Genomic DNA, 23363 nt, shown 5'->3' with positions numbered 1-23363 from the left:
GGCTGTAGCGTGTTTTTCATAGGTAAAATTATCATGATTATTTGAATTTCCGGTCGTTGATATTCACAGTGGCGTGAGTCACAGGGATCTGCAATGCGTCACTTCAACGGTTTGGCGGGAGGTGACTTTTAATTATTTACACATTTAAAAAAAAGTTAAGATCATTATTTTTTACAAAAAAATATTTAGAAATTATCCAAATGGAATTTTTATTTACATAAATTTTTAATGAGTAGAATCATTAATAATATTTAAATTGTAACAAATTCTCCTAGTAATGGCCAATGAGAACTAAATATTGATTTTTAACGCTGGCCAATCAGAACGATACTAGCGTAGGTCTTTATAAGTCACAGACTAACCGCCATCGTAGTTATTCGTTGGAGTTTGGCGCATCATTACTAGCGGCTTCCCACGACTTCTCCGTTAATTTTCATCTAATTGTAACTTTAAGGTTCTTAGCAAAATGGTGAGATATCATTCTTATTTAGTTGTTAGATAACTTTTTTCATTTTATGTTAACGTATTGTGCAATAGGAATTTGTTACAATGTGACCACATAAGTTCCCTCCATGTGAAATGTTTTCAACTAAATTTACATGTCTTCATATCTTTATTATTAATTTTTTTTGTTAGGCAGATCTCATTTAGTTCTAAATCTTAATTAAGTCTAGAATTAACTTGGACTGGGCGTGGCATAAATGTGTTAGCACACGGTTACCTGTCACCATCTATAAAGCCACTAGCTTTCAATATTTTTTTCTAAATTTATATTTTTCGAACCTAATCGGTAACTAATATTTCCCATCTGGAATTGCTGAACGTTCGGAAGTATTGATTTTTTTTCACTAGCTCCCTCCCTCACGAGGTGATCTAAGCAACAAAGATGGTGGAAGTACTTCAGTAATGCAGTACACGTAACTGCTGACTACGGTCATTAATTATTGAATTTAATATGAACTTCCTTTGTTAAGTTATGGCTCGGGTAAAAGTTGTAGACTGCTTTGTCAACAATGCAATTTTATATATGAATATTTCAAAATCAAAAAACGATATATTCATCACCTTTAAAGAATAAAAACTACCGAAAGCATCCTTAAAAAATTAGAAGTCAAGTAGATTAGGATATTACAAGAAATAAAGTAAAATAAAAGGCCGGTTCATTAACTTCACATTAGTTCGGGGTTATACACCTGCTCTACATACAGGCATTTTCAGAATGCTTTGTGTGCAGAGTATTGGTTCTTTTTTTTTAAACGCCTGGTTTGAAAGTTTCACAATTTATTTCCCGCTGGTTAAAATTCATAAAGATGACCCTTTTTGAAGTTCCTGAAAGCAGTTGCCACAGTCTTCCTTAAAACCTAGGTTTTGGTTGAATTTTTTTCCAGTAAAAATTACCCTTTTTATTAATTTAAAGTTAAAATTAAGAAAATATATGCTAGTGTTTTTTATCTGTTTCTTTCATAAAGATAAAAAAAGCAAAGAAAAATACTCATTTATAGTTATACTTATTGTCAGTATGAAACTTATGTATTAAAAATTGAATTGACTGAAATTCTCAACTTAGATTTCTCACAAAATAATTAGTAGCTACTTTATAAATCACTGATTTTTATCACTATTAGAAAGCAGGGAAAAATATGTATTATAAAATATCCACATTAAGTTTGCATTAGTACTTCGTAAAAATCTGTCCTGACCTCACATGATTAAAGTGAACTAATAGTTAATATGAGAATGAAGCGTGTAGAAATATAAGTAGCATAACTTTTTAATATTAGTTGAAAGAATATTACTGTGTAATGATTTTAATTGTATAGATATAAAATGTTTAATCAGTTATATTATTTTTAGCGTGAATGTATCTCAATCCATGTTGGCCAAGCTGGTGTCCAGATTGGTAATGCCTGCTGGGAATTATACTGTCTGGAACATGGAATCCAGCCTGATGGCCAGATGCCATCTGACAAAACTGTTGGAGGCGGTGATGACAGTTTTAACACATTCTTTAGTGAGACTGGTGCTGGGAAACACGTCCCAAGAGCTGTTTTTGTAGATCTCGAGCCAACAGTAGTAGGCAAGTATTAACAATTTGTATGGTTTCTACATTACATTTTAAGTGGAAACTTACATTTGTCTACTTTTTGTAAAGTAGTCATGGCTAATCTGTTGTGCGCCAGTATCTTTTCTTGTGTATGTGTGTGTTTGCTGTACTACCTTAAGCTTTTATTATACTAGTGATACTTTAAATTAATTATAGGTTAGGAAACAATATTAGAATCTATTTTCAATTGTACAATAAGATTAGACACCTACTGTATTAAATTTTTGCATAGATTAGAAAGAAGATTTTATCCTACATTTGAAATTGTGCCACAGTTTTTGCATATTAGGAACAAAGTCATCCCTATTGCTAATGTAAGAAGTGCATTGTAGTGGACAATTTTCTATCAAACACTTATGCAATATGCATTACTACTGAATTGCGGAAAAATGAGCAAATATCTGTGTTCACAGTTGCCTATTTGTTTTGTGTAATGAAAAGGATGATCTTTTGCACTTATCTTGCTGATTTATAGTAATATACAGTGTGTCCCATGAAGAAACTTTCAGGACATGTTTTACTGGTGAAAATAATGAAAAAAGTTCATATAAATATAGGTCTGGAAACACTGTTTTTTAGTTTCGGCTTGTGAAAAATTCTGCTCGGATTTCAATTCTAATAAAAAGAAGCCTTACTGCAAATTTTTGGTGCCCAAATTAAGGAGTAAAGTTGGTGGTTTCTTGTGTATTTGATCTGGGAAATAGAATAAAACAGGTTCCAGAACTGTAATTCCAGTAGGGTACTTGCGTATTAATGCCACCGCAACTACAGCTTTATTTAAAAACAAAGTAGTCAATCTGATTTCGGTGGAAAATGGGCTGATATAGAGTTTAACATAGATTCAAAACAGTCTCTTTATTAATTTTAATAAATGGTTATTTATATTTATTTATTTGATAAAATTTAACCAAACTTAACCTTCGCTCGCTAACCTTAACTAATTAACAGGAATGTTTTGATTATTTAAATAATTGCAATAATTATTGAATTTATTAAATAAATACTCAAAAAATTATGATGTTAATTAGTCAAGGTTAGCGAGTGTAGGTTAAGTTTGGTTAAATTATATTTATAAAATAAATAACCATTTATTAAAATTAATAGACTTCGTTTTCCACCGAAATCCGATTGACTACTTTGTTTTTAAATAAAGCTGTAGCTGCAGTGGTGTTAATATGTAAGTACCTCCAGTAGTTTTTAATATATCTGACAACCCATAATCTGGTGCTGAAAAACAAGTTTTATTTTTTGGGTTTGTAGAACAATAGCTTTGTTAAATGATTAATAAATACTGAAGATTTAGTAACAAAACTGGAGAATTTAATTCTGAGAAAATTAATATAAGTACAGTTAATAAAAAGTAAATAACTTTAAAAATCTTTTTATTGAAGCAAAACAAATGAAAAATATACAGGAAATTGTATTATTCTTTCTGTACCTATTAAATATTATTTTTACAAACAACTAATCACTGAAAATAATTTTAAAAGAAATGCAAAATTATAAAACTATTTTAGCTAAAACTAAATCTTCTATATGTATTCCTTTAATAAAGCTATTGTACTGTAAACTTGTAAAATAAAACTTGTTTTTCGACACCAAATTTTGTTTGTTACATTGGATATCTTAAAAACTTTGTTACAGTTCTGTTTTATTTCCCAGTTCTAATTACATAAGAGATCACCAACTTTACTTTTAATTTGGGTCCCAAAAATTACAGTAGGGCTTCTTTTTATTAGAAGAGCTGAAATCTGGGGAAATTTTTCACTAGCTGAAACTTGAAAGCACTGTTTCCAGACCTATGTATTTATGAACATTTTCATTATTTTCACCAGTAAAACATGTCCTAATAGTTCTTTGTGGGGTACCTGTAAAAATGTAATTGTGTCCATCCACTACCAAATATATACTATGCTACTATTAAAAAGTTAACATGGGTATCTTGCTAATTTATTGTCTAAATGGTAACATTAATTAGTGTACTGTGTTAGATATTTTTTGATTGTAATTGTGAATATTTTTGTTCCATTATATGGGTAGTTACACTAATTTGCTTGTGAATTCAATTAAGCATATGTTTTCATCCTGACAAGTATTTGATTGTAAAATATTTTCATTCTAATATTATAAAGATAACATTAAAAAAGTAAAAGGTGAGAAAACTTGGATAAAATTTCAGAATGAACAGTATATTTTTAACTTATAATTACAGGAATATCAATTTATTTATTTTCTGTTTATTGTCTTTTCTATATTAAAATATACAAAATTGAAAGGAAAAGAGAATATAACTTAATTTTATTAAGTATTTTGTTAAAATGACTACAAACTTAATTTACTACATTCTAATTTAAATTTTTTTTTAACAAAATATTCTTATGATTTCATACAGTGTTAAAAATACATCTATAACATGTCAACAAAAAATAATAATAATAATTGCTGGTAGTATTATATAATAAAAATTGGCAAAAATTATGATTACCAACCTATCTTATCTCTGTGGCAGAATGGTAGTGTTTCTGCTTTTCATTTGGAGGTTCTGGTCAGGCATGGCTTTTTTTATTACAGTAAAGATCATTTCATTATCATCCATCAGTCAATCAGAATAAAATGGAATGTAGATGTGTTAATTGGCTTTCTCCTCTCAAATTTGTTATAGACATCTCATTGCTCCAAGGAAACAGAAAGCTTTATTTTAACAGTGATGAAATAATTTTAATTACAGTAATTCTTCGTTTCATTCATTCCACATTTTTTTACAGTTTAATATTTCAAAGTAATGCATTTATTATATACTTGGAAAGCATACATCAAATTATACCTTTACTGTATTAAATTTATTATTTAAAAATAAAATTAGTATATACATCAATTCTTATGAAATGATCCAACTTGACTATTTTTTTTTTTTATGCATAAATAGATATGTCTGTGCAGGAATCAATTAGCAAGCATACCTTTTGAATCCCAAAACAGTTGCCAGAACTTAGAGTTTATTGGACTTGATTGGTGCCCTCTTTCATTTTTTCAACCACTCCATACTTATTTTCCAGAATGTAGTGGACCCATGTTTTGTCGAATCACAATACGATCCAAAAATGTCAGTTTCCTTAAAGCAATTCAAAAGCCACTGATGTGTTTCTGGACATTTCTCTACCTCAGTGAGAATGCATGGAATCCACACTGCTGTATCCAAGATGTCTTTAACATTATATCCACACTCCTAACATTTATGCACCCACACCTGATGCAATTTCAGAGGTTGTCACCTTCCACAAAGTCACAAACTCCGTGAATGTAAGTCATTGATGCTGATCCGTAAATGACATGACCGCATCACAGCCCACTGCAAACATTTTTGGCCCAATCAAAAACTTGAGTTTTTGACAGGATAGCATCTCTGAACTGCCTAGAGCAGAGTCAAAATTTCACAGGAATTTGACTTCATTGGCTAGAAATCTGATTATAATTGTGCAATGAACAATGGTACTGCTACCGATTTGGTAACATGGTGTATGGATGTGACTAGCTGATTGCTCTCTTCCACTCATATCCAACTTAACTGCTTGCAGCACCCTATTATATTCACTACAAGGCAAAATTTCAGTTTATATTTGAATGATCCTTGTATTAACCTCATCTCCTGCTGGTCACTATATTAACCACTGGTAATCAATTTTTCAAATTCAAATTTCTCATGAACCATTTTACATAGAAAAAAGATTTTTATATGGATTTAATCACGCCTTGAATTATGAGAAAATGCAATAAGAATAGTAGCCGTGTATAGTGTAAATATTTCATAAGGGATCAAACTACATTTTTTGCTAATGTCATTAAGTCATAGTATTTTGGTATTTTTTTGTTTAATTTGATTCTTGTATACATTAGCGGTTTATCTTTTATATAATTGTTATGCAAACATAAATTCAACAGAATAACGAGTGAACGTGACTTATGAAAGGAAGCAATAATTTTAAATATTTTTTTTTAAACCATACTTGTTCTTTATTCAAAACATTTTTATACATGTATCAAAAGCAAAACATTTATATACAGGTGATTTAAAGAAACGGGAAATTTAAAAAATTAAATAACGTTAATGAAAATGTTTTTTTAGAAAATTAATTTTATTTCAAGTAATTATACAAATGTTGCCATTTTAGGATACATACATTTTAGTTTATTTTTTAAAGATGACATCTTGCAGGTGACCTCCTCTTCTACGTAAACACTCACAAAGTCTCTTCGTTAAATTGTTCATGGTTTGACGTAACATCTCAACTGGAATTTCCGCAATTGCTTCTCGGATTTTTTGGCTTCAGTTCTTCCATTGTAACAGGTCTACTGTGGAAACACTTTGCCTTTAAGGTGACCTCACAAAAAGTAATCGCAAGCTGAGAGATCAGGCGATCTGGCCATCTAATGTCACCATTTCGTGAAATGACACGTCCAAACAATCTGCGTACATCTGCCATGATATTCGTGCAGTATGTGATGTTGCTCCATCTTGTTGAAACCAGACTGTGTTAAGAATTGGTTGAAATCTCTTTTGTTGTCCCACAACAAAGGTTTCAAGCATGGCTACATAACGAGCCGACGTCACTGTAATCGCAAGACCGTTGTCATCCTCAAAAATATAAGGACTTATAACACCGTAAGATGACATAGCACACCACACGGCCACTTTCTGGCTGTGCAATGGATGCTGGTGTAGTTGCGTAGGATTTTCTTGTGCCCAGGATCTGAAATTTTGCTTGTTAACAAATCCACTGAGGTGGAAATGCGCTTCGTCTGACATCAACAGTTCGTCAACAAACTCTTCGTTATCATTTATCTTCTGAAGCATTACATTACAGAATTGTCCTCGCACAACTGCATCGTTCGATTTCAGTTCCTGGACGATCTGCAACTTGTATGGATGGAATTGCAAGTTCTTCACTAACATTCTTCGAACACTAGAACTATGCAATTTTAAAGATGCTGAGAGACGACGGATTGATCGATGTGGACTTCGTGTGACAGCATCTTTTAAAGCTTGAACATTCTGTGGTGTACGGACGGTTCGCTCACGGGCTGGAGGTTTCTTTTTTATTGCCGAACCAGTTTCTTCAAAATTAGATATCCATGTTTTAATTGCATGTGCTGATGGAACACGGTCGTGCCGTCCCAGATTAAAATGACTGAAATTCTCTACGCGCTCCCTCCACACTGTCATTGTTTTTGTAAAATGCTTTGATAGCAAATACATGTTGCGCACCACTCCAAGGATCCATAACAACTAAACGGCAGGTTAGGTTAGAGAGGTTGGCGCCACTTATCAAGTGGTGCCAATCGCCCACGGCTACCAACACAACTTTCAAAATTTCCTTTTCTTTGAATCCCCTGTATATCAAAGTTAGATTTTATACTGGTTTAATGACACACATATACTCGCATGCATAGCCATGCCTAGGATTTTATTTCACTTGCAGAGTGAGATGCGTTACTGTAGTGTTCACAAGTATTTATATTTATTTTTTTATAAACTACATATTTTACATTACTTATTTTTAAAAAATGGCAGCCGGCCCATCATGTGGCGTGGATGAATACGATCTTTCAGACTCAGACGGTAGTGCAACAACAGATGACTCAATATCTGATAACTCTACTTCTACTGATAATGATGGTACAGGTAACTAACTTATGACTGATAGTGATTGGCGCATTCCAAGTGTAAACTTGCCAGTTTATCTTCCTACACAATTTCGTGGACATCAACCAGGTGTGCGGCGAGATGTTCAGGTTGACTGAACCAGAGTAACGACAATATTTTGGTTTTTTTTTTTTGTTTTCAATCGCATACTGACTCAAACGAACAAATACTACAACAGATGGTACAATAACATGGGTAGGGCAACAAAAAAACAAGACAATACGGCAGACAAAATGAAACTATTTTTGGCAATTATCATTATGACAGGACATTTACAAAAAAACCACAACTTTCAGACTACTGGTCACAATACATATACAAAATTATATCTGCTTTCGGGGAAATAATGGGACGTAACAGATTTTTACATTTTGAAGACTTAGATGAATCAGAAGACAAACAAAAACAATATGGAAAACATTGGAAAATACAGTACCTATTTGACTTACTAAATGAAAAATTTACTGACCTTTATTCACCTTCAATTCGGCTCTCTATTGACAGAATTATGATTGCTTACAAAAGTAAATATCAAGGTAAGCATATACCTTCGAAAAGGAAGAGATTCAGAAACAAGGTGTATAAAATTTGTGATGAAATGGGGTATACGGTAGACATGGACATTTATGAGGGACACACCAAAAAACTCGGATGAGACTGTGACTGAACTGACAGTTTTGAATCTATGCAGAATTGATAGATGAGGTTACCATTTATATATGGACAATTTTTTATTTCTGCATTATTTCAAAAACTATTCGAGATGGGCATTTTTGCCTGTGGCACAGCACATCCCAACAGGAAAGGAATGCCTGTCGAATTCAAACCAGCACAACAGCAACACCTAAACATAAAAAAAACATGAAATACAATGACCTGTATTTTATTTGCAGACAAACAAAATGTGACATTTATTTCGACAATACACAGGAGGGTAAAAGAGGGACCATTAGACCATGACCCTACTGGAAAATTGATAAAACCGACAATAGTTACTGACTACAACAGACATGGGTTATGTTGACAAATCAGATCGAATGACATGTTCATATAACACGGAGAAACAAACAAAAAAGTGGACATGAAAATTTTTTTCATTTACTAGACTTGACATTACTAAACTGCCACCTACTACACAAGACGGCGACAAAAACTGTTATAAAAAACTGCCATGTGACGTGTTGGAGAGAGATAGTAACATACCTGATTACCTGCTCTCAGATTGGTAACCCTACAGGACATAGACGTAGTAACGCATCCATTGACAAGCCAGTATATCATACACAGGAGAATTTTTAGAAATGTAAGTGTAACATTTTTTCTTTTTAGATTAGCAGTTCTTTTTTTTTTTGTTTAGTAGTTTTGAATGTGTTTGAGTAATAGCGAGATAAACAAACGTTTAGCGAAATCTCGATCCGCGTGCGAAATAAAGCGGGAGGTTAAGGGTTAATATTACTTATCTCATTGTAGCTAGATTAAGAACATTGATAAATGTTTTATTTGTTTTTTTTTTAAGGTTGAGGGTTGATTTTTCTAGTGAGACTTGGGATAAAGAGCTATTCCATATAATATACAGTTACATAATAAATTGTAGATATTTATTATTAATTTCAACTTCGATATTTGAAGCTGAGAAAGTAATGAATTTTCAAAAGTTGTCAAAGTAATGTACCTTTGTGCCTAAACCAATCAAACTTGCCCAGTATACTCATTTCAATAGGGCTAACAATATAATTCAACTTTTCAATAAAATTTATATTTTAAGATTCTTTTATGTTTGTAAGATGCCTAGTCTTTTTTCTTATTTGGATAGTCTGATGAGTTTATATTTGAATTCACTTGCAATTTTTTTTTTTGTATTTTGTCTTGACAGTGAATCAGAGAGTAAGTCTTATTGTGTTCAACTTTATTCTTTTCAGTTACTAACACATGCTTCCAGTTTATCAGTTCAAAATATTTTGTGTTCAATGATTCTGATAAAACTTTCAGACACTTTTAGTCTCAACTGTGACAAAACACAATTCTAAATTCTTTCTCAGTTTTTACTCTGGTTGTTTGTCTCCTTCCTGTAACTAAATTTTCTTATTTAGAAGCAGGAGATGTCCAAAATGGAGTAAGTAAAATTCAGTTCTTTTAAGGCTTTCTTATGTAGAATGTTAGTTATGTTGAGAAACAATTCTATTTTTTTACAAAAATTTTTGATTAATTTCGACAGAAGTATTTATCAGAAATTACACCTACATGAGAATCACCATTGCCATGTAATGAAAAGTTTTATTTTTCATATGAACCCTTGCCGATTGGTTTTTGAATAGATTAGAATAGTATTTTCCAAAATATGTTATTTTTTCATAATACACAACTGGAGAAACTTTATTACTCTTGATTTAAATAATTTTTGTAAATTTTCATCAAAATCACTTGACCATTTAAGTTTTTTTTTTTTTTTTTTTCACCAAAAAAGTAATATATCGACACTAAGAGACTACAACACTGACATATTTCTATGATCCATAACCCTAAACATTAGCCTTCCTGGCTGCAGGCCAGGATGACCCTTGAGGTCCTTATTCTTAATTTTTTTAAACTTGTAAAAATCTTTTTTCAAAATGTATTTTTTATATTTATTTATTTATATATATTGCATTTATAATCCAACTTGATCCACCTAAGTTCAGAAATTACAAAGTAAATAAGATAACACCTTTTTTTTCATAACCTTTACAATAGCTCTTTTCATGGTAACCCACATCTTCAGTTGTAATTGTAGTTTTTTTTAAATGCTGTATAAAACTATATGTTAAAACTCAAAATACAATTAAAATACATATAACATTTTTTGATAATATATGAAATTTCTTTTTTAGTAAATTAAAATTAAGAATTAAAATATGGAAATTAAAAACGACATATAAAATATGAAATCAGAATTGATAAAATTAAAATAAATTAAATAGGATAAAATATACTGTGTTTTGGCTAGCCAATGTTATGGTATGGATTTAAATTATTTTTATCTGAATAAGTACTGCCATCCACTCCAGCCCTTATGATTTGATTTTCATATTTTGTTTGGAAGTTGTTAAAGTTGAATTTCCTCTTATTTGTATATATAATATTTCTCCAAAATGTTTTTAACTTTTATTATTTGTTTATATTTTACTTCATTTCCAAATTGTGATTTAAATATCAGAAATATAATGTTTATTGTTAATGAGGTGGTCAGCAACATTAGGTAAACCCAATTTTCCATTTTTATACTAATATGTTCAAGAAATCAAGTTTTTAAAGATAACTAATTTTACTTGTATAAATGTGGTCACAGTCATTTTTATTTTATAAATTCCACAAAATTGTAAGTATCAGTATGATTACTGTTTTTTTATTTTTTATTATTGTATGGTCATTTGTTATATATGCAAGTTTAAATTTACATCAAAAACCTGTGTAACATTTATTTGTATTATTAAGAGGTGTAGTATTGCTCTTCTTTTTTTTTTAATGTCACCACAATTATTATGCATAGCAATTTATTTGTTATTATATTGTATGTTATTAACCACCCTATTAATCATGTTTGTATATGTATTAATTTTGTGTGACCAAGATGATTTGAATATCTATATATTGTAGTTTAGTTGGTTGCGAGTTTCTAATATACTGATAAATTATTTTTGTTAATGTTATCAGTAACATCCAGATTGAATTTAAATGCATTAGCTACAATAAACTGCTCCTTATCACCAAGGTCAACATTTGTGAAATTGATCAAATCAAAACAAGTATCAGTAAATGATCCCGAATCCACCCGTATATTTTGAAATTTTAAATCATCAACCACCATTCACTACAAACAACCCTTGTAATCTATAATCACCAAAGCCTTTATTATTATAATTCCTATTGTAAATGTAATTATTTCTTATTTTTATCAAATTCCTAATTTTATTATAGATTCATTAAGTTTATTTTTGTGAATTTCAATATTTATTTATCAAATTAAACATCACATATTAAGGTGGATCAATTTGGATTATATGTACAATATACATTAGAACAGAGGGATATGGGGCTTGATAAGATTGCCTAAAAAAAATATATATATATACGCTTCTTTTTATTTAACTTTTTAGTGTTTGTTTTTTTTGGTTAATTAGCTTTTATTTGTTAAATTAACTATGTTGTAGGCTAATTTTAAAATAATAACACTTAAAATAAAAAATCATCCAAGAACAGTTTGTAAAAAATATATATAATTCTTTAATTTCAGGCTATTTAATTGAAAGATAACACAATATTTGTGCATAGGATGAAAATTCATAACTTTGTTAGAGTAAAATGTCAGTTGAAATTTTTACTATAGATTTTGTTCTTTTATAGGTGTATATAAAAAATTTGTTTTAATCCCAAGCCTCGTAATTGTAATTTTCAAAAAAATCTTATTAAAAGAAAAAAAAGAAAACTTATAAATGTTCTTACCCTGTAACTGGTGTATATGGCAGCACATTAAATAATCTCTAACATTAACTTCGGTATTAACCCCTACATTGCAAATCTAAAAAGAGGAATTAGTTGAATTTTGATATAAAACTTTTTAGATCATTTTACTTATTAGGCTTTAGTCTTTTAATATAAAGGATCCAAATTGAAGAGAAAATTTTGATGGAAAAAATTGTGCATGTTGCAATGTTTTAGCATATAATCCTGTCCAAAGATAGTTTACTCTAATGTCTGCAAAGTCCATAAATTCCCATGCACTACTAAACAAAAGTATGCTGGATAAAAATAAAAAAGATTGTTTTTGGACTACCAGTGTATATGAAAATATCACATAAAAAAGAAATGATAAAAAAAATGGTAACAACCAAAATTATTTTGGTTGGATCACTTCATATGGATTGACTCATAATTAATACACTACATTTATTTATTAGTACATAATTTAAACATAAAATATATATTACGCTTTTCAATCATTAGTATTCAGTAAAACAAGTGTGGATGTGTAAAGTTAAGGATAAGCTCCAATGTTTGTCTCAAATGTTATTGCCTGTATTATTTTATTAAGCAGAAAATAAATCTAATAAGGTTATTTCAAGCCATTAAAATAATTGGATTTTGTATGAATAAAGATGAAGTGTGAGTGCTCATTGTTATAAATAACAAGGAGAAATAACATTTGATGAACCATTAAGGCTGTTTGTAACAATGAAAAGCATATCCTATCCAGTGTTTTTTATTTTGCCATTTATTACCAATCTTATTTTGATGGCTTCAAAAGGATGTAGTTTAATTTAGTTAAATATAAATTTGTTTTAAACGAAGTAAAAAATAATACCTGCTTATTCATATTATCACTTTTCATTATTGCTACTAGTTTGACCTCATTAGTGCTATATGGAGTTGAATGTGTTTTATAAGGTTTTCCTTCCTTCATGCTATGATATTTACACAAGTGGAAACCCAAATCTTTGTTTAAAGAAGTTCTTTTTGTAATTTACATATTTAAAAAAATTGTAGCTGTCACTTTGTATATAGTAAATATTTGTTAACATAAAATAATGAAGACTTTAATTATAATTTTTTTTTACAGATGAGGTTCGAACAGGTACTTATCGTCAGTTGTTCCATCCAGAACAGCTGATCACTGGTAAAGAGGATGCTGCAAACAATTACGCTCGAGGTCATTATACCATTGGAAAAGAAATTGTTGACCTTGTTCTGGACCGTATCCGCAAATTGTCTGATCAGTGCACAGGATTACAAGGATTCTTAATTTTTCATTCTTTTGGTGGTGGTACTGGATCTGGATTCACATCATTGTTGATGGAAAGATTATCTGTTGATTATGGAAAAAAGTCAAAACTAGAGTTTGCTATTTATCCTGCTCCACAGGTCGGTTGAATTTTAATATTAGTTTTCAAATTAAGTTATACAGTTTCATAAAGTTGCGGTTGTGAAACAACCTGTAAAAATTCAATAAACCATATTTAAGATGTAAACAAGAGATGGCTTAAGTTAATGTTAATATCATTTGACCCACCAACTGTGATAAAATTAGTACATCTGGTGTTTTGACTTACAATTTTTAAGCTAGTGTTCTAGAAAATAATGGTCTAACATATAAGACTTGTGCTTATAGCCCTGATTTATGTACCAATTGCATTTCTATTTAATCCAATTCTAATCTATAGTTTTGAATATTGGCTAAATTGTAATGTTTCAAGTTAATTCTTGGTTAAAGGTTTGGTTTTTTGTTTCATTCAAGTAGAATCTGCCCATGAATTTGTATTACTAATGTGTATAGCACATAATCTAAAGGTCACTTCCACAGATTTGTTATATGAGAGATGTCTTATCAAACAAGAGTAAGATTATGGTTAGATTTTGGGGGTTACATCTAATAAAGGTCGCAGACAGCAGCATACCCTTGATATAAACATGATCTCAGGCTATATAAAACTATCAAAACAAGTAAATGTTGTATTAGATGTAAAATAATTGGCACTTTGGTGAAGTACTTCAATTATCATATAAATTATATTTATCATAGTCTTGATTTCTTATTTATTATTATATATATGAAGTTAATCATACATTGTAACAAACACAAATCAGTCTTATATAGGATAGGCAGAAACTTGTTTATTCTAGTGCAGAGCCAGATTTTATAGTGTGGATGGATCCAAGTGAGCTGTAGAATTGAGTGAACAGTCAGGAGCTGTGTTGACAATAACTCCACCAAAGATCATATGATGATATTTTTTATAACAATGCAAATTAAATTACTACCGATGTATTACAGATAATAACATAATCAAGGATTATAAATAAATTACACACATAAATATAATGTATAATATAAATGTGAAATATAAGTATGTAAATTAAATTATAAATGTTAATACAATATTTATGAATATGTTAACAATCATTTTAAGAATATAAATCAAATAAAGTTACAATAACATGAATGAAAATGATTACATCAATAAAAAATATTTAAATCAATCGCTTGAAATTGGTGACAGGTATAATTTATAGACCTCTATAAATTATAGAGGTCTAAGACTATGAGATCTAATGACTTGCCATGATGAATCATAATTGGACAGATTGATAAGAATTTGTTTGCGGTAGTGGTAATATATTACTATAACCAATGTAGCTTTGTTTGTTTGAATGTTTTGATTGTGGCCTTAAATCTTGATAAGGATTACGTTTAGAATCATTTTTGATCCTTCAGCCTTCAGATATGATTAAAAAATTTGAAGAATCATTTGGTCTTCCAGAATCGTGGATGTAATCTAAAAATCTTCAAGAAACCTCATACAACCAGATATCTTAACAATTATATCTACATTATTTATCGTAATATCCTAATTTGTTCTATATAAATTTACAGTGTTTCATCATTTATGTTATTTGATTCATATCACATTTAATTTACTTTATTAATAATTTACATTGTTAATTTAAGTTTATTATTATGAAAAAAGGAACAGTTAAACAAAGGGGATCAGTAAAGGTCTCTAACTAGAATTGTCACATTTACTGATAAATTTGATCCTTCACAAGGTGATAGTCAGAGTTAACGAGAATCTTCTTGATTTACAAGGCAAATATGACATCAATCAAAACTAGAAATGGATTTTGATTATATTTTATCATTGAATAGTGAACAAGTCAAGAAAGATTTATATACTATTGAGTGCAAATTAAATAGTTAATAAATAATAAAAAGATCATCTAATCAAGAAGTTAGTTCAAATACAACAGTCAGGAGCTGCGTTTCAACATAAGCAAGCTATTTTATGCTAATTAAAAATGTCAGTAATACAGTGTAATAATTATAGAACGCTACAGTTTCTTACAAGTTATATTTCAGAAGTATGTATTTAGTTTTCTAAATCAATTGTTTTAAATTTCAGGTATCTACAGCTGTTGTTGAACCCTATAATTCGATCTTGACTACTCACACTACTCTAGAACACTCTGACTGTGCATTCATGGTAGATAATGAAGCTATTTATGATATTTGCCGCCGCAATTTGGATATTGAACGACCAACATATACCAACTTGAACAGATTGATTGGACAAATAGTTTCCTCTATCACCGCCTCCTTACGATTTGATGGAGCTTTAAATGTTGATCTGACGGAATTTCAGACAAACTTAGTACCTTATCCAAGAATTCATTTCCCATTAGTAACATATGCTCCTGTCATTTCAGCTGAAAAGGCTTATCATGAACAACTTTCTGTAATGGAGATCACCAATGCTTGCTTTGAACCTGCAAATCAGATGGTCAAATGTGATCCTCGCCATGGGAAATATATGGCTTGCTGTATGCTCTACAGAGGTGATGTTGTACCAAAGGATGTAAATGCAGCTATTGCTACTATTAAGACTAAAAGAACCATTCAGTTTGTTGACTGGTGTCCAACTGGATTTAAAGTTGGCATCAACTATCAACCACCAACTGTTGTACCTGGGGGAGATCTTGCCAAAGTTCAACGTGCTGTTTGCATGTTGTCTAATACAACAGCTATTGCTGAAGCATGGGCTCGTCTTGATCATAAATTTGATCTTATGTATGCCAAGCGTGCTTTTGTTCATTGGTAAGTATAATTTTAAAATTAATAATTGCAGTTGGTCCAAGTTTTTTTGTAGTAAATTTAAAAAAAGTGCAAAATCATGTTTAAAAAACAGATAGATAGAAATTATTTACATAATCAGTTAAGAAGTAATTTTTGTGGTCTTGTTTAGTCTGTGAATTCCTAGCTAAAGATTTTCACTTGTAAACATCTTTTAATTTAATCTTTTCATTGAGTTAATGTTGCAAATATGCATATCAAATTGTAGCACAACATTTATACTTTCTGATCAGTTGTATCAATAGAGAGAGATTCATATGAGTAAAAAATTTTTAGATGTAATCCTATACAGATGTGCAATCCTGTACACATCATTTTATTTCATAACAATACTTTGTTGATGGAATTAAATAGCTTATATGCACTTTTCTCCTAGATATAAGTTATTGCTTTCAAGATGAGTTATGATACATATTTTTACTTCCCCTGATCTCTGGGAAAGGTCATTTCAGATAAGATTCTAAAAATTCCATGCAAATGTTGCCCTGACAACTAAAATGTACATATAAAGGATATGGTACTAAAACAAAAAACCAAACAAAAAATCGCTTACAATAATATTATTTCATTATACTGCTTATTTGTATTTAAACATAGCATAGGGCTTACACAATGTACTGAATTATTTAACCAGATTATTTTAACTTGAAAAAAGTAAAATCTGGGTTCATTTACAGTTAAATAGTAACATTCCCCTTGATTGTTGGAGATTATGAACTTACAGTACATAATATTTTAGAAAAATTTACCAAGAAGTGTAAACATTTAATAAATATTATGAGGACTATCGTACTTTGTTTTTAATTATTGTACAAGTAACTTAACTAGATTACCAACCACTTCAGTTTGCTTTGAATATATAAATATCACCCACTTTGGTTTCTTAGAACCATTGTTCCTAAAAGGCTGAAATAAGGAAATTGGTTTGTGTAAGGTCTGAAGCACTTTAAATTACTTTTTTTTAAGTAGATTAAATAAAATGTTATTAGTTTATAATTAGTAGACTTAGATCGATGATTAAGATGTTTTTCAAATTTGGTGAAAATCTCTTGTTAGCCATTGAGATCTGACATTTTTCCAACTATTTTGTAGACACATGGTAAAGCTTCGTTTTTAGTATAGACAAAAGGAGGTAATATTGAGTTAGTATATTAAATTTAAAATTTTCAGCAAATTATGAATTAATTAAGTATATTTCCTCATTAAGTCTTTGATATAACAATTCATTACACAATATTTAGAGAAAAGAAAGAACTAGCATATACATCAAGGTTATATAAAATTATTCTAACTGCTGTCCTGTAGGAAAAAACTTGTTTATTAAAAATGTTGGCATCATTCCTTGCCATCATTAATAGAGCTAATCTTACTAATTTATGAATTTATTGGTAATTTAACAAAGAAGTTATTCTATTTTAAACCTAAAGAAACTTGTTTTTCATTATTACATTTTTCTGTTTTACGTTGGATTTTATGAAAACTAAAGGTGGTACAGTTCTGGGATTTGCTTTATTCAATTTTTCAGGTCGTAAAACAAAGCATAATGTTTATTCGGATATAATGCCTTTGAAATTTCAGTATGATTTGATTTCAATGGGGAAACTGAAATCCAGATTTAAGTTTTTCTCTACTGTAACTACAACAAAGCATTTTCGGATATATGTTAGTATGAATGTTTTTCCTTATCTCAAGCTCTAGATTCAGTTACCAAATTATTTCCCTTTCCTTCTGAATTGCCTTTTATAGTTATTACAATTTTAATATTCTTAAATTTATTGTACTGTTTTGTAAGTTAGTTAGTGATCTTCAATCCACCAAGTTAGTCTAGTGGTGAAACGCGTCTTCCCAAATCACGAATTTGAAAGTCAAGAGTTCCAGTGTTCAAGTCCATGGATACTACTGGTATTCTTTGGTGGTTGGGTTTCAATTAACCACACATTTTAGGAATGGTCAAACTGAGATTGCACAAGACTACACTTCATTTACATTCATACATATCATCCTCTGAAGTAATACCTGGACAGTAATTCCTTGAGGCTAAACAGGAAAAAGAAAAAAGAAATTTATCTTTTTTCCTAATAATTTATTATTTTCATACAAAAGTTAAGCTAGATTAATTTTTGAGATTATATTTACACGAGATTAATAGCCCTTTTAACCACTGGTTGAATGCTGCTTAATCAATGAATTAATCCTTGAAGTAAGATGATTTTTTTTTTAATTATGCAATGGACTGGTTAAAGTTTGATTTACGTTGCACCATATTATTCATGTGTAGAATTATTCCTAATATTCTAATAAGTAAACATGTCTTAATTATGTTTATATTCAAACTAGTCTCAATAACTTAGCCTGATAATTTTTTTAAGATATGACTGCATAGACAAAATTAGTTTTAACAGAATCTTTTAAGTACCTTAATTATAATTGTAATTGCATTAAAGGTTAGTGAATAATACAAAAAAAATTTAGCTTCCTTAAAATGATTGCTGACATTACTTATAAGTTCTTTTTTTTTATAAATAATAAGCACTATACTTAAATGTGTGCCTATAGTTAACATTTACCAAATTTATGTGAAGTAATGTAAACATTAACACCAATAGTTACTTAGTGACTTTTATAGTATAATGTACCTTACTAAATCTTTTATTGTACATTAAGCAATCACTACTGCTTATAATCTAATGTTGATTATACCTGTATGGAAGTGTATAAGATTATATTCTTTTAAGTAAATTGGCTAAATGACATTTTTTTATTAAATTAGGAATCAGCTTTGCCCAGTGAATACCACAGCCTACGTTAGGCATTTTCTACAGTCGCTGAGTAGGTAACATTATCTAATACCAATAACAAGCAGAGTTGTCCCTAGCAAAACATCCCAAAGATTTAACAACTTTTAAAAAAGTGTTATCTCCCACATTCTTGAAAAAATAATCAGTGACTAAGAGGAATTGTCTATATAGAAGGACAAACAAAAAAGTGAAGCATATAAGAGGGGGCTCTTCAGTAATTAGACATGACAAAACAATATCTTTAGCCAGGATGGGAACAGTATGAAGTGTATTTTATCATAATGTTTATAAATATTAAATGAAAAGGTAATTCATTTTATCATTTAAGAATTGCTGCTGTAACAAAACCTTATATGACCAAAAGATCATAGAAGGTATGCTATAATTATATTGATTTTTACATACATTGTGAATGGGGATGCCCAATACCAAATTTGGTGCAGTTCAATTTTTATTGCAAATGATCAGAAATTGTATTATTGTGATTATTATACTGAAGTATATTCAGTTATGTTAATTAGCAAAAACTTGATTATAGGTACGTCGGTGAAGGAATGGAGGAAGGTGAATTCAGTGAAGCACGTGAAGATTTAGCTGCTCTTGAAAAAGATTATGAAGAAGTAGGTATGGATTCTGTTGAAGGAGAAGGTGAGGGAGCTGAAGAATATTAAAAAGAACATAAGCCTCCTAAATATTTTCATTCCAGATATTTTCAAAAATTTTATAATTACAATTATTTTCATGGAATTATATGTATTATTTTTTACAGTTTATTTTTATTATTGAAATCGTAAAAACAATTAGTAAATAAAAGTATACAAATTAGAAGTCTTATTTTTATCTGTACACACCTTTATGATAGTACTCGCAGTCTGCTTGGCCAGCCTACATTTTCTAAGTTAGTACATATAATTCAAACAATTAATTTTTTAAAGATCAATATTGTTGATATAAAATTTTATTTTCTCAGGATTTAAGTTATGGTTCTTAATGTGTAAACATTAAAAGTAAAGGGTTTTATATTTGAATGCATGTGACAAAAAAAGAACTGGAAACAACCAAACTACTTTCTTTTCTCATAATTTTTACTTTTGTGGCATAAAAAATCTAGAGCTATGATGCTAAAAGTATGATTGTCAAAAAATGGGGGTGGGGTTTTTTAATTTCTCGATGTTCAGACCCCAAAAAGTGGAGATAAGTACTGTGTTTGAAGCTTAATAACTTTTGACTAGATAAACCAATTTTGTACAGACCTGTGTATATGAAGTAATGTGTTGGTAAAATTTTTGGGTCAATTTTGCAGACTGTTACTTTCAAGTTCATCCACCCTTGCTCATCAAAAAATCTTTGGTAACTATTGCTTGCACCTATTTTGTTTCCTTCATTTAACATAGTAAATGTAGAAGAATAAAAAAATTTGTTAGCGAGGAGCAGAAAAAATACAGTTTTTACAACTTTCTGGTTGGTTTTATTTAAATAAAACTTCATAAACTACTCCCACTCCAGAAAAAATCTTTAGTAACTTTTTTCATATATAATTATTTTTCCACTAAGAAAGAATAAATAACCAATGCCAGGAAAGTATTAATTACAATTTCATTATCAGACTTCTTAATGCTGTGACTGTTTATAAGATAAATTCATAGGATTACGCCTGACTAACCTTAAGATAGTAAAAAATTAGAATGATTTCATATTTGTAGTTTGTATGTCAGATTTAGAATATAAGAATCCCAGCTTTACCAAACTCATTTTATATTCTCTAGACAAGTTCTTAAATATTGTTGGTTGATCTGACAAAATTTTTATGAAAACCCCTTCTCAGTTTTTTAGTAATAATTTAGATATAATGGGGGATTTTATTAATATTTTTACACCAATGTCACGCCATATATGTATACAAACAACACGTCTTGGCATCATTGGCCTCCTAAATGAATGCATGTTCTGTTAGGCCATTTGGTGTAGACTGGATTTAATGGTTCTCATAGTAGTCAATGTTACTTTATGTGCAATATAATTATAGTAAAACCAAATTGGTGGAAACCAGTTTGGTTACTGAAAAGTTCTGATAATTGAGGGATTTTTAAAACCTAAGATAAAGTACTATACTGGTTAGGAAATCTCATGAAGCTTTTCTTAAAGCAATATTGGTTTTAGGAAAATGAATTGTTAATACTGCAAATATGGTAGGCCTATCAAGTATATACAGATACAAAAACCTTTTGACTAGAAAAATTCAATAAATTGAGCATGTTTTCTATTTTGTCTTACCATAAGAGATGCCAACGGGGAGTTGCAAATAAGAAATAATGGTACTGTATGTAATTTCATAAATTTAAGTAACTATTAATAAAACAAAAAACCCGCAAAATTTGTTATTTTTATGATTTTAAAAAGTTATTGTATTGAACTTTGCAAGTTAAAAAGAAATTTATATATAGATCATTTTTACATCTTGCTAATTGCTGTCCTCTTATCATTTGATGCAACACCATCTCAATCGTCATATCCATGATTTTTATTAGCTTGAAAACAGATGCATCATTACCTACCAGCCCTCTAATTGAAGTAGAAATTTTGATGAAGTTGTTAATTTTTTCCTGTTTCACTGCCTTTTTATTTTTCTCAAGCCAGTCTCACATCATCTTCAGGCACATTCTTCCCAGCTTTTAAAGTCCTCCACTTTTACTTGTTAAAAATGTGTCTCCATTTCTGTATTGGTAGACAGTTTTTTTTTCTAAGCAATATGAAGAGTTTTCATTTTTATAGGCCTCTAAAATGTTATAAACTGCAGATCTTATATTGTACAAATCAACGTTTTGCAGTCTGCTTCCTGCAGGTGTCATTAATAATTTTATTACTATCTTCCAAAATAACCAACATCTCAAAGTATTTCTTTTGGTATGCCCATTTTGTAGCCTCTATAACTCTGATCCATTGGCTGGATTAGAGAACTTGTTTAAGCAACAAGTATAGATATTAATCTTCCCATCGCAACTTTCTAATCAGTCCGGGTGATTAATTATCTAGTAAGAGTAATGCTTTTAAGTCTTCCTTAGGAACTTTCAGATGTTTGAAACCTATATACACTTCAGGTACAAACTTTTCAAGAAACCAAGATGAAAAATCTTGTGTAGTAATGAATGGGCCTTTTATTTGCCAAAATATGGTTTTCAATTAGTGGTTTTTCTGATTTTTCAACAATTGCTGGTATTAGTCTGTGGCTACCACTAAAAGAGCAGAGAGCCTTTGCTTCAGTTTTTTATGACTGGATGTGCCTTTTTAATTTCTAAAAGTTGAAAGTTTTCCAGAATAACCTTGTCTTGTTACCATTGTATATTTGTGATTCCTTGTACCCTTCCTTGATAATTATTTGATGAACATTTTCCTAAAATTTGTTTTCTGGTCTGCAGTGAACTTACAGTTTTGATTTCCTATTACAGATTGTTTGCAGAGATAATTTAAACAGATTTTTTTATTAAAACTCATACAAGATTTTTTTCATGAAGATTGATTAGGTGTACACAAATTATAAATGCACAGTACAGATTCTGATTGTCAATGTCATATTATCTCTGAAAATTAAAAGGAAATAAGAAAATATACTGAATTATTTTACAGCTCTTTGTTAAAGCATCTTTCAGAATCTAATATGCGTGGTATTGGGATTTGGCTCATATACACACAGTAGCAGTTTGGATAATCGGAAGTTTACTATACTTTATTTGATAATTATTGGTTTTAATGTATTGCTTATTTTATATATTTTTATTCTTAATATACTGTTGAAAAATAAGGTGCCAAAACCGTAGATTATAATTATAGTAGATAATTACTGTAAATCTATTCCAGTCAAATTAATTATGGAAAACTGGTATATTAAATGATGGGTACTCAAAATTAATGTTCCCCATGTGTAAAACAAGTCCCATAAATGTGAAATTCACCTTTTGTTACAGGTTTCCACGATAAATGAGATTTAGGATTAGATTTTTGCATAATTATTGACAGTCAAGTTAAAAAACTTATTATTAGCTAGTAGTTAAAAATAGTAGGTTTATCATCAATTATATCAGTAATATGAAGACCAGCATTTTC

The 23363-nt window shown here is 29.7% G+C and overlaps 1 protein-coding gene across 1 annotated transcript; it reads left to right on the top strand.

Annotated features, from left to right (window-relative positions):
* The first annotated feature begins 310 nt into the window (after positions 1-310).
* Positions 311-20090, top strand: LOC142326252 (tubulin alpha-1 chain-like). Its single transcript, XM_075368564.1, has 5 exons — positions 311-469; positions 1855-2077; positions 13399-13700; positions 15737-16428; positions 19801-20090. Exons 1-5 carry the CDS (start codon positions 467-469, stop codon positions 19931-19933), a joined length of 1353 nt encoding a protein of 450 aa, XP_075224679.1. The 5' UTR covers positions 311-466; the 3' UTR covers positions 19934-20090.
* Positions 20091-23363: the final 3273 nt, after the last annotated feature.

The sequence above is a fragment of the Lycorma delicatula genome, chromosome 6, assembly GCF_047948215.1.
Source record: "Lycorma delicatula isolate Av1 chromosome 6, ASM4794821v1, whole genome shotgun sequence".
Classification (NCBI taxonomy): domain Eukaryota; kingdom Metazoa; phylum Arthropoda; class Insecta; order Hemiptera; family Fulgoridae; genus Lycorma; species Lycorma delicatula.
Note: the sequence above shows the minus strand (reverse complement) of the source record. Positions and strands in the feature narration are given on the sequence as shown.

Excerpts from the sequence above, each read along its gene's own strand:
- LOC142326252 (XM_075368564.1), top strand. Across the intron at positions 2,078-13,398 it reads TCTCGAGCCAACAGTAGTAG|ATGAGGTTCGAACAGGTACT; the intron begins GCAAGTATTAAC and ends TTTTTTTTACAG. Across the intron at positions 13,701-15,736 it reads CTATTTATCCTGCTCCACAG|GTATCTACAGCTGTTGTTGA; the intron begins GTCGGTTGAATT and ends TTTAAATTTCAG.